Source organism: Rhinolophus ferrumequinum, chromosome 4 (genome assembly GCF_004115265.2).
Source record: "Rhinolophus ferrumequinum isolate MPI-CBG mRhiFer1 chromosome 4, mRhiFer1_v1.p, whole genome shotgun sequence".
Lineage (NCBI taxonomy): Eukaryota > Metazoa > Chordata > Mammalia > Chiroptera > Rhinolophidae > Rhinolophus > Rhinolophus ferrumequinum.
The window spans coordinates 98,671,021-98,683,308 of record NC_046287.1 but is presented as its reverse complement, the minus strand read 5'-3'; the positions used below and the strand labels follow the sequence as shown (position 1 = coordinate 98,683,308).

The 12,288-nt window shown below is 33.3% G+C and overlaps 1 protein-coding gene across 3 annotated transcripts in view; it reads right to left on the bottom strand.

The window, feature by feature from the left end:
* CDK8 (cyclin dependent kinase 8) overlaps window positions 1-12,288 on the bottom strand; it is a 102,697-nt gene that overhangs the window by 43,128 nt on the left and 47,281 nt on the right. For all 3 annotated transcript variants that reach the window (XM_033104844.1, XM_033104842.1, XM_033104841.1), the window contains exons 3-4: window positions 6,542-6,652; window positions 2,279-2,419 (exon numbers count right to left, since the gene is read on the bottom strand). In XM_033104844.1, coding sequence (XP_032960735.1) covers window positions 2,279-2,419; window positions 6,542-6,652 — 252 coding nt within the window. The remainder of the gene's footprint in view (window positions 1-2,278; window positions 2,420-6,541; window positions 6,653-12,288) is intronic.

The following is a 12,288-nucleotide window of genomic DNA, read 5'->3' as shown; positions in this document are numbered from 1 at the left end:
GTGTGCCTGCAACGCACGGAAGGGTGAGGTGTTCAGAAAGAGCACTAAGAAGTCATGTACAGACAATACGGGAAATCTCACTTCAAACAGGGAAAATCAAAGGAGGGAGCAGTAGACAAAAGATATATTACACTTTGGAAAATATTTTGGGAAAAGAGACTATTAAACAAACAGATTAACAGTGGCATATCAAGAGGGACAGAGGAGTGGGAGCGGTTTGCCTCAGTGAATAAGTATTTTATCACTGATATTGTTCAGAATTGCTGGCATGTGGTGACAATAAAAAGTAATTATTTTCAGTCTGTTTCATTATTATTTTAAATCATCTACAGACAGTGCATCCCTTTGTTGCCTGCACCTGGGAGCAGTGCTCCCACCGCCCAACTCTAGGTACAGCACTAACACACAGAGACGACTGAAATGGCCTGTTCTACACTAACCCTGTGTCAAAGAGAACCTGTAGAAGTGACAGCGACAGAATGAGCTTTCCCAAAAGATAAGGAAAAGAAATTAGACTTCATAAATATTTTCACGACTGTAGTTAATACTGTGTTTCCCCGAAAGTAAGACCTAGCCAGACCATCAGCTCTAATGTGTCTTTTGGAGCAAAAATTAATATAAGACCCAGTAGAATATGATATGATATGATATGATGTTATATTGTTATATTATGTTATATTACGTAAGACCGGGTCTTATAGTAAAATAAGACCAGATCTTATATTATATTATGTAAGACCTGGTCTTATATTACAGTAAAATGAGACCGGATCTTATATTAATTTTTGCTCCAAAAGACACATTAGAGCTGATGGTCCGGCTAGGTCTTATTTTCGGGGGAACACGGTACTATTCTAAGTGGTTCAAATACATCATATATTAACATAAAAATTTAAATACTGGTTTAAAAATCATTTTCTATTCATTTAATAAACATACAGATTTTAATGATGAAAAATAATTTACAATAAAAAGAAAATGTAGCATTACCTTAGCAGAAAATTAACTCAGGGGAGAAAAATGCCCTTCAGCCCAAATTTTATTCTTTTAGAGATCACAAAACAGGTCAGTAGCTCAAAAATAGTAACAATCTTTCCTTAAGTTGACTCCACCTCTAAAAGCTGAAATTTTCAGCTTCTAAAAGAGCCAAAGAATTTATTTCTGTTCTTCAAATCAATTTTGCAAATAGCATGTTCTAATTCTAATAAATATAAACTTTGCATAAGGAAAAAAGTTCTTTCAACCAAATTTCTGATGTGTTATCAGTCCTGGTCTAAATGCTTTCTAGGTATGAGAACTGGTGATGAAGCAGCTACCATTAAATGTATTTCAAGGCGATTTACTGAAGATAGATAAAGAGCTAGAAACTCTGACAATGGATCACCTGATTTGAAGGCCAGAATTAAATGCATTAACTAGAAAGCAGCTTGGAAAGAGTATCTGCGTGAGGAGCAGACGAGCTCCACCTCCAATCTACAGGGTTTTTTCCTGTGTTCTCACGAGTAGAGACCAAATCATCATTTCCAGCATTGTGTTTATAATTGTTTGAAATGAAGGCCCTGTTATAAACCTTACTATAGTTACCACCTTTACAAAGAAAATAACAAAAAAAAGCGCAATATAATTATGCAACAAGGGAATGTGAGGTTTAAATAATTTAAATCTATGAAGATTTAATGGACAGTGCACAATTTAATGAGCAATTTCATGCTAGATGGATTTTAAACAGCATAAACTATTCTGCCACATAAAATGAAAGTTAAAAAGCCAATTTTTGAAGTTGCTTAGTTCGTAAAATTTAATGCACCTTAACATGGTAAGGCTTCTCAATAATGTACTCGGCTATGATTAATAAAGGCTATTGGCCATTAGACTGCCACTAATATAATGGATTAACATCTCCTCTTTTAATATGTAACTTAGTATGCAGTAGGCTCCAAAGTTTCCAAGTTACCCATAAACATATCAATTTCTAGAGGTTGCCTAGCATCTAATAATCAATATAAAGCAAGCCAATTATTTATTTACAGACTTAAAAAAAAAAGCTTAGGAAAACAAATGTGCCCTCTTTCATCTGTTCAGTAGACAACAGCTACTGTATGTCACAGGAGCAGGACAAATTACATACAAAGCTCAAGGCGAGGCTGTTTTGAGGCTGTAGCACTCCCACTCTAGAAGGTTTGCAGGCATAGGTCGCACTGGTATCTACAGACAACTAGAAAGTCATCCAAACAGAAACGCATCTTTCTAGCTTAAACCTAACTACATATGAACTTACCAAATCCCTGTGCAACACCCAGTTAGCATGCAGGTAGTGAATCCCATCTAGGATCTGATATAATAGTGACTTCACCATTCCCCGAGGTAACTGAACTGGCTTCTTGTTTGCTTTAGAAGCTCTGTGAAACTTGATTATATGCTGAAAGAAAGAAAAATATCACCAGAAGCTTAAAAAAAGAAAAGAGGGAAAGATAATTTGATGTATAATATTTTCCTAACAGAAAATGAAACACTCAGGGATTCCCAAATATATTGAAAATATAATTTCACATTCTGCTGAATAACAGAAATAACTTTAAAATCTCCCAATCACTAGGGCTAAAATTTCATTTCCTAAGCATATGATAGTGTCTCGGAAAATAAATGATTACAACAGAGAAGTAGAAAATAATGTGGTTTTATTTTTAAAGTATAATTAAAAATTACTTTTAGAGTATACTTAACTCTTGTTCATTTGGTAGAAAATTTTCTAGAACAGAATCATTTTTATTCTGTAGTGATTAAACGAAAAAAAAAAAGTAGAGCAAATTTCAAGAGCTATATCTGGCTGGCTGATGTAATATAGATATGGCACCGATTTATAATATATGTGTTATAAAGAAAGCAAACAGGGAAGTACTTCAATAAAATATACACAAGCACAAAGAAATAACATGCAAATGACCAGTTCACACTGGAAATATTTAGAAATATGAAAGGTTCGGATGAAAAAACAAAAGCCTTGTACCATCTATCAAAGCTTTCTAGGTATAGTGTTGATGGACATCCTGTAAAACAAATACTACTTTATAAACAGAAACACTTTATGAATAAATGTACCTCTCAACAGAAACAAGATCCAATGTTTGAAACTCTCAACAGTTTCTTCATTTTAATTAAAGCACTCTTAGACTGCAAGAAAATCTAGAAGTCAGCGGCAGCCTGCGCTGCTTGGGCACCAGTGTGCGCACGCCTGGCATCTGATTCGCACAGGAGCGGACTCCTTACCAGTACTGGCGAGCGAACACCAAGCGTGTTCTTGCAATTAGCAAACATAATTAAAACAGGAGATAGTTAATACTGTAGGTGAACATTTTGACTTCCTATGTTCTCATGACATAGAAAGCAGAACATGGATAAGGAATAACTAATGATTAATGAGTGAAGGAGTTTTACTTTCCAAGGCAAAAAGATACAGCAAAGACTACCCGGTGGGAAGGTAAAGGGTACCAGTGGTGCATATGCTCTATGGTTAATCTATATTTTGTTAGCAGAATTACATTGTTTTAAGTTTCTTCTCAGTCATTTTTGCAAAGTATTTAAGAGCAGGCAAACAAAATACAGTTACAGCAACTCCTAATGAACTAGAATGTTTTGTTACCTATCCTAAGTATGATGTGATAATCAAGTCTATTCACTTTAAGAAGAGTTAGTGGCTCTCAGAGCTTAATAAAAACAAATTAAAATACATCGTTTTTAAAAAAACCTAAAACCTGCCCGAGTTAAGAATGAAAGGAACAAATACACAGGGGAGGTAAGATAATCAATTGGTGCCATATACTTCAGTGCCATTTCTTCAGTTAACACTTTCATTAGAGCATTGTAAGTTACTTTTTACCAATATTTTATAACTACAAAAAACTACCGTGGGGACATTTGTTATCTTCATCTTTATTCCAGGACTAGGTAACAAATATGTGGTATGCGTATCATGAAATTGCACCGACACCTAAGTGATTTTTTAAAATGACTCTTTTTACTACAACTGTTTTGGTCACCCTCTGTTGCCTTACACCCCAGCTAGTTTAGTTCAATATTCCAATTGAAATAAGAAAATAAAATGGATAAAGAAGTAGGTTTTAGCACACAGGATTATCATTTGGTTTTCATTAAAATGAACATTGAAAGTACTTATTTGGCTTACATAAGTATTATTAATAAGATGATGTAAAGCCAATGGTGACTATCTATACACACCTGGCAGCAATAACATGCAGAATAATTTGCAAAAGTATAAATATTATACCTACATGTAAAATGAAATATTACATACCATCCTGTTATGAATCATACTGAATACAATTATCTCCTATACTCAACTATGTTTTACTACAAATCGTGTTTATAAACCAGCCTGGAAACTTTCTCATAAATTTGGATTACGTAATTTGATTTCATGTTAGGTTTGAGTATGGTGAATAGTCAATTCAATATTGGCCACCTGATTTAATGAATTTTTATTAAAAGAATCCCAATTTGATTTGCTTAGATTTCTTTTAAAAGAACAGATGCTAACAATGAAAGAAAATTTGCAACCAGCAAGGACCTCTGACAATAGCTTTACAAAACAGAGAGAGAAAATTTCATATGTCTATTTTGTGTTTGAAACAATTTTTTTCCAGACAACTTATAAAAACAATTAGAATCAAATCACATTTAGTCATGGAAAATACAGAGGGTGCCAAAAAAAATGTACACACATTTTAAGAAAGGAAAAAAACTGTATTAAAATTGTAATAAGCAATATGTACCCATAACACAAGATGACTAAAGGTCATGTGTGTACATTTTTTTGGCACCTCTGGTAGAAATCTACAAATAGAGTGAAACAATTTCTTATAAATCTGAAAGCACATGAAACTCAGATAAGCTTCAATTTCTGAAATGTTAAAGTTAAAATTATATAAATGAGGCTAATTCTTGAAATGAGCAAAAGAGTTTGAAACTGTTTTACTATTTTTGAGGTGAATTTAAACAGTTTTATTGGAATTTGTGGTTTTATTCCAAATTTTTGTATTTATAATTACAAACTACAGCCGAATGAGAAATGTAAATTATTTTGAAGATTTTTGAAATTGAGTTAGGCTATAAAATCCCTTGCATATCAATATATGTATTTTCTCTTTCATCTCAATAAATGCACAGCCATGATAATTTAGTAAATATAGACCAGTATGTAAAACACAGTGAAGTGTTTAAAGACCTTAATACTTATTAAATATCAGAAAAAATATAGTTTACAGTAGTAAAGTAGCTGTTAATGAATTAACACAATATTGGGTTTCGTTTACCTAAGTTTTGTTTTTAAACTGTAATTGTGTTAACACAACTGATCAAAATATAAATTTGATGTTTCAAAATTACTTTGGCTAGTCTGTTATAGATTTTTATTATATATATCAGAAAGTCTTACCCACAAGATGGCATTTTAGATTTTTTTAAATGTAACTTATATTTAACAAAGGAATAAACTTTAGGTTACTCAAGACTTTTTAAAAGATGTTAAAAACATCTCCTTAGTAAATGGAAAATACTGAGATAATTGTTTGTATTTCAGCTATTTAGACAAAATAAACTTAAATTCTTAGTTTATAATAATTTTTATCAATATCACATCATTTTTTCATTACATTAAACTGATAAACTGTAATTACTTGACTTTGAGGATCTTCAAATATTTGAGTTTGGGTATCTAAAAATATTCTCATTATACGTCACACAAACACGAAATAAGTAAAAGCCACAACAGAATCTACTTTCATGCCAACCTAATATTGTAGTAGAGCTCTCTTCCACAAAGAATTCTTCCTATATAAGAATACGCCCAATTCCAATAAGTACAATATTGAATTTCTGCTGATAAAAATAAATACATTAGAATACTGAATATCAATTATGAATGATATTCAATAAATGATTAATAATAGTTTCCTACATTTGTATAGTACACTTAATTTATAAAGCTTTTCGAATACAGAACTGCTCTTCAGAAAAATCCTGTAAAAGAAGCAGGAAAAGTATTACGTTTTACAGATGGGGGAAACTACCCTTCACAGCCATTAGGAGACTTGCATAATGTCATGTGACAAATAACAGAACCACTGGATTTCAGTCTAGTCTTCCAAATGTAATATATTCGTTTCCCTACACGAGCAGACCACCTTCTCATTTTATATTCCTTTATACTACAGAATAAAAGGAAATATGCTTTTAAATTTTATAACAAAAGTTATTACAGTTAATTTTTTGTTTTATCAAAAATCTATAGCTAGGCTACAATACTGAGTAGTTGTTTATACTCTTTAGATTCTATTATTGTCTGTAGTATGTTACAAAGTCAAACTGTTAAGATCAAAAAGTAAGAATACAAAGCAAAATACTCTAGCCTTGGGAATACATCAAGCATATTCTACTAGGTTACTTTTATTGTAAAAATGTAAATCTATTCTTACTATCCTGGACTGAAACCAGTTGCTCTGAGTCTACCAGCCATTCACCTTACCCAGAGGTCATGTTCAGCGTAGTCAAACAGAAGCCATACTTTCCTGTCAGCATGAGACAGAAACACCTTTTGAAGAGAGATGACATTTGGATGCTTAAGCTCTCGAAGTAACTGCAAAACAAAGGAGATCCATTAAAAATCTTTGCCATAGAAATAATTGTTTAAAAAAAACCCCACACCATTTGTAATTCAAAGGCAATACAAACCCAACCCTAAAATCTAATAATTTTCAATCCTAAAAATCTAATAGGAACCCACACAATTTTGAGATGCCCACACAGGTGCTTCAGTAATAAAAGAGGGAAAATCTGTAGGGAAAAGATACTGAAAAGATAAAATGTAATAAATTTATCTTGTTATTGTTTACTTTTTTGTTTTGTTTTAATTTTTATTGTGGTAAAATATATCTAACATAAAATTACCATTTTAACAATTTTTAAGTGCACAATTCACTAGTATTACATACACCACAATGTTGTGCAATCATCGCCATTATCCATTTTAGACCTTTTTCATTATCCTAAACAGAACCTTTGTACCTATTCAACAATAACTCCCTATTTCCCTCTGCCCCTCAGCCCTTGAAACCTCTACTCTACTTTCTGCTTCCATGAACTTGCCTATCCTAGGTACCTTATGGAAGTAGAATTATACTATCTGTCCTTTTGTGACTGGTTGATTTCACTTAGCATAATGTCTTCAAGGTTAATCCATGTTATAGCATGTACCAGAATTTCATTCCTTTTTATGGCTGAATATCCCATTGTAGTCGTATGTATACACCACATTTTGTTTATCCATTCATCTGCTGATGAACACGAGTTGTTTCCATGGTTTGGCTACTGTGAATACTGCTGCTATGAACACTGTTATACAGGTATCCGATTACCTGCTTTTAGTTCTTTGGGTGTATACCTACAAGTGAATTGCTGGAGCATACGGTAATTCTATGTTTAACTTTTTGAGGAAGCAGCAAACTGGCTTTCACAGCAGCTGAGCCATTTTACATTCCATCAGCAATGCAGGAGGGTTCCAACTTCTTCACATCCTCATGAACACTTACATTCCTTTTTGTTTTTTTTTAACAGCCACCTCCTAATAGGTATGAAGTAGTCTCACTGTGGTTTTGATTTGCATTCCCTGATGACTAATGATGTTGAGTATCTTTTCATGTGCTGATGGGTCATTTGTGTAGCTTCTTTAAAGAAATGTCTGTTCAAGTCCTTTGCCCATTTAAGAATTGGATTTTTTTTTTTTGGTTGTTGTTGAGTTATAATTCTTTATATAGTCTAAACATTAAACCTTTATCAGATATGATTGATAAATATTTTCTCCCATTCTGTTAGCTGTCTATATTTTGACATCACAAAACAATTGTACTTGAAACAAATCTGTAGCTTGTGAAAACTACAATTCCAATTCTTTTAAAAACTAATTGCAACATTAGAAAATACAACATTCATCAACATCTAATATCAAATGAAAATTCATATCTGTAACTGTGAGATAGGGTACTTTTTTTCAGGCATTTAAATTATATAATAAAGTTGATTAAATTTTTGTAAACTTTTTCATAAAATAATAAAGAACTTATACAAACATAAGCATCCAAGTAGAAACATTTTTATGAGTTTAACCTTTCTCATCTCCTAGAAGGACATTCTTCAATTTAAAATCTTTTATCGTCTTTTATCCCCAGTTAATAACCAAAGTGGCCCTAATAATCCATCAGTTAAAAAGCACTCCCACCACACCAAGCAAAAACAAAACAGCAACAATGACAAGAACAAAACTTCCTAAAAACCTGATATTATGTTTTTATCAGTTAAAACTAACTTACACAGTGCATTCCAAATGTGTTCCAAATATATGACAGTCATGTGAGAAAGTCACAGCCACGTGAGAAAGTCAAGGTCTTAGAACTTATGACTTCAGTACCTTTTATAAGAACATTGCTGCCCCCCAAAAGAATCAATACAAATGTGATATGAACAATATATTAGGGGCTCTAAAATGAATTCAGCAAAGAAAAGACAATGAATGGCCTATATATTAAGTCACCTATAGTAACAATTATTCTGTGAAAGTGATAATTATTTTATTTAGGAGCAAGATTAAATTCATTAAATTCAAGTTATATATTTCGGCTTTTAGAATACTCGTATAATTTCAAACTTATGAGACTTTAGATATTATGTACAAATCCTCAGAAACCTAAAGGCCAGTATCTAAAATTGACCATTTTCTAATTAATAAAAAGGCAACTTGGATAGGGAAAGCCTAGACTTTCATCCAGCTGGCTGAAAGAGTTAAACCTAGTGCTAAGTTCATCTTAGTTCTGGGTCAGTGTTTTCTCCATTACCTCACAAATGGAACACACTTCTCAGCTAGGCAGCTATTTCAAGTCCTTTCTGGAAACTGGCCAGGTAGAAATTATAACAAACAAACTCCAAAGCTTTGGCAAAAGTTCTCTCCAATTATTAGAAATGTACATATAAAGCTATTCTTAGATATCTCCCCAATTTCACCTCCAAGATGAGGTTTAGCTCCTGCATTTAAAAACAAAACAAAAACAAAATTAAAAAGCAGCAACCATTTTATTAAGCTCTTCCCAACTGCCAAGTATGGTGCTAAGCATATGACATGCATTATCTGACTTAATCATGATTACCCTCTGAAATATTTATAGAAGAGTAGTCCCCCCTTATGCACAGTTTTTCACTTTCCGTGATTTCAGTTACCTGTGGTCAACCATGGCATGAAAATATTAAATAGAAAATTCCAGAAATAATTCAGACGTTTTAAATTGTGCGCCATTCTAAGTAGTGTGATGGAATCTTGTGCCGTCCCGTTCCATGCAGCCCAGGACGGGAACCCTCCCTTTGCCCGGCGTATCCACTGCATACACTCCCCGCCCATTAGTCACTGGCAACTGTGTCACTCGTCAGATCAACCCTTGTGGCATCACAGTGCTTGTGTTCAAGTAACCGTTATTTTAGTTAATAACGGCCCCAAAGCCATTCACATAACTTTTATACAGTATATTATTATAATTGTTCTATTTTAATATTAGTTATCATTGTTAATCTCTTACTGTGCCTAATTTATAAATTAAACTGTATCATAGGTGTGTACGTATTGGAAAAAACATGGTAGAGTTGACCCTTGAACAACACGAGTTTGAACGGCATGGGTCTACTTGGCTGTGGATTGTTTTCAATAACTACTGTAAATCATCCTTACGATTTTCTTAATAACATTTTCTTTTCTCTAGCTTACTTTATTGTAAGAATACGGTATATAATACATATACCATATAAAATATGTGTTAATAGACTGTTTATGTTCTTGGTAAGGGTTCCGGTAAACAGTAGTTGAGTTTTTGGAGAATCGAAAGTTATACTTGGATTTTCAAATGTGTGGGGGTCGGTGCCTCTCACTCCCATGTTGTTTAACTGTATAGCACACAGGGTTCAGTACCACCTGCGTGTGGTTTCAGGCACCCACTGGGGGAACACATCCCCCACAGATAAAGAGGACTAATGTACTTCCACTTCACAAATGAGAAAACAGTGGTGTCCCGGGATTAAATCATTTGCTCAAGGTCACATCCTTAGTTAATGGTTAGAATCAGGATTTAAATGTTTTTAATTAACTTTTCAAGTACACGGCCAGTACTCTATAGCTAATACCAATGCCTCGGGAGACCTAGCACCCTGGGGCACTAGTTCTCTACAGTCCACACACAGATGTGTTACGTATCCACTAGGTTGTGAACCGGACAATGGCAAACACTGTGTCTTGCTCACCACGCACTGCTCGCTTCTAGCACATTGCCCAGCACCTGACAGGTACTCATTAAGTGTTTGGTGAGTACACAAATATGTGAATAAATGAATTATTGTGCCCAAAGAAGTGTTCTGAGCTCCTCACCATAACCCGATGAGATACTATTATTATTCGTATTTTACAAATGAGCTAAGTAAAATAGGAAGTTACATGAGTACCTTACTTTGGGTCCCACAAGTCAGTTGAGGTAAAGTCGGGCTGAGAGCTCAGGTAACCTGGTGGGGCCTTAACTACTGCGTGTAATACTGTGAGGTTGGGGCTGACCCTGGGGAGCACCCCCCAGTTTTCATATCTGATGAACAGAACTTCAGTATTTCTTCACCCCATACAGAGCTCATAGCATATGGGTGCCTATTTCTTAACATTTTATAAGTTACTTTTTGCCTCTTTGAAAATTTGGCGTTAAAAAAATTTAAAGGAAAGGTTTAAATAAATGCATGCAATGGCTTCCATCACAGAAACCACTGAAGTTTCTCCAATTCTACTTGGAATAAAATCTTATAATTCCCTAAGTACTAAGATCACTGCTAAAAATACAAGTGCTTTAATACATCATTCATCTAAAACTTAATTCATTCCAATTGTGCCATAAAATATCGCACTTAATCTGAACTTTTAAAGTACAAATAAAAAGTGAATAATATTTAAAATTACATCTTGTCAACAAATACCACTGACAGGGGTGGTGAGAAAACAGATAAGAAAACTATAATATCTCAAAACGACATTGATTTCTAATATTAAAAATTTTAGAACACAGCAAAAAAATAAATTCTAAATTTATGCTGTAAGTGTAATAGTTGAGTTAAAGTTACTATAAAAGCATAAGGAAAAATATTCCAAAATTTATTTCAATTTTTCAACAAGCTGTGAAACCTTTTCTTCAATCGAATCCTTGCAAGTTAATTTGAAAAACTGAGGGGCTTAGGTTAAAGTAGATGTGAGCTTTAAAAAAATAGTCTGGAACTTTACCTCTGATCCCCTACCTTCCCAATCCCAACTACAAGGCAGCCTCTTGGAACACAGATGGACCGCTGAAGCACGGCTTGAAAATCAGTAAGCTAAAGAATTCCAGCTCACAGGAAATTTTAGAAATACAAAACAAACCACTTACAATGCAGTGAGGAGGAAGATATGCAATGCTCTTAACTTTGGCAGAAATTCTCAGAATTCTTTCCTTCCTTCCATTCTTTTACAATTATTTACTGAGCAAATACTACATGCCAGGCTAGTATACCCTGGTGAAGAAATGTTTACAGTGTAATGGGGGTAGAAACCACAAATAGAAAATAAGTAAACAAATAAACACATAAAAAGAAACTCCTTGTAATTATAATTTATAGTAAGTGCTCTGAAAGAAACTGGGTACAGACCATGAGAGAATAACAGATGTGAGTGGTGGGGAAACAGGACTTCTCAGAGAAAGATTTCATAAATGGAAAGGAGAGAGACTTGCCAGGAGATGGGATTTTTTTTTTCTTTTTCATTATGAAAATATTTTCAAAAGTAAATAAAACAGTAAGAGAAACCCCGAAATACCATTCGTTGTCAATTCACGGCCTATCTTGTTTTATCTATATTCATACCCACTCCTCCCACCTTATTCTGGATTATTTTGAAGTAAATCCCAGGCAATATATGATTTCTCCTATAAATATTTCAGTACATATCTCTAAAATATAGGGTCTCTTTTCTCTGACTGCAATGAAATGAATAATCAACAATAATAAATTATCTAGAAAGCCTCACATATTTAAAAATTAATACATTTCTAAATAATTCATGAATAAGAACAAAAATCACAAAGAAAATTTGAAATATTTTGTACTAAATAATGAAAATAATAACAAAATGTGTGGAATGCAAGTAAAACACAGCTTAAAGGGAAATTTACAGTT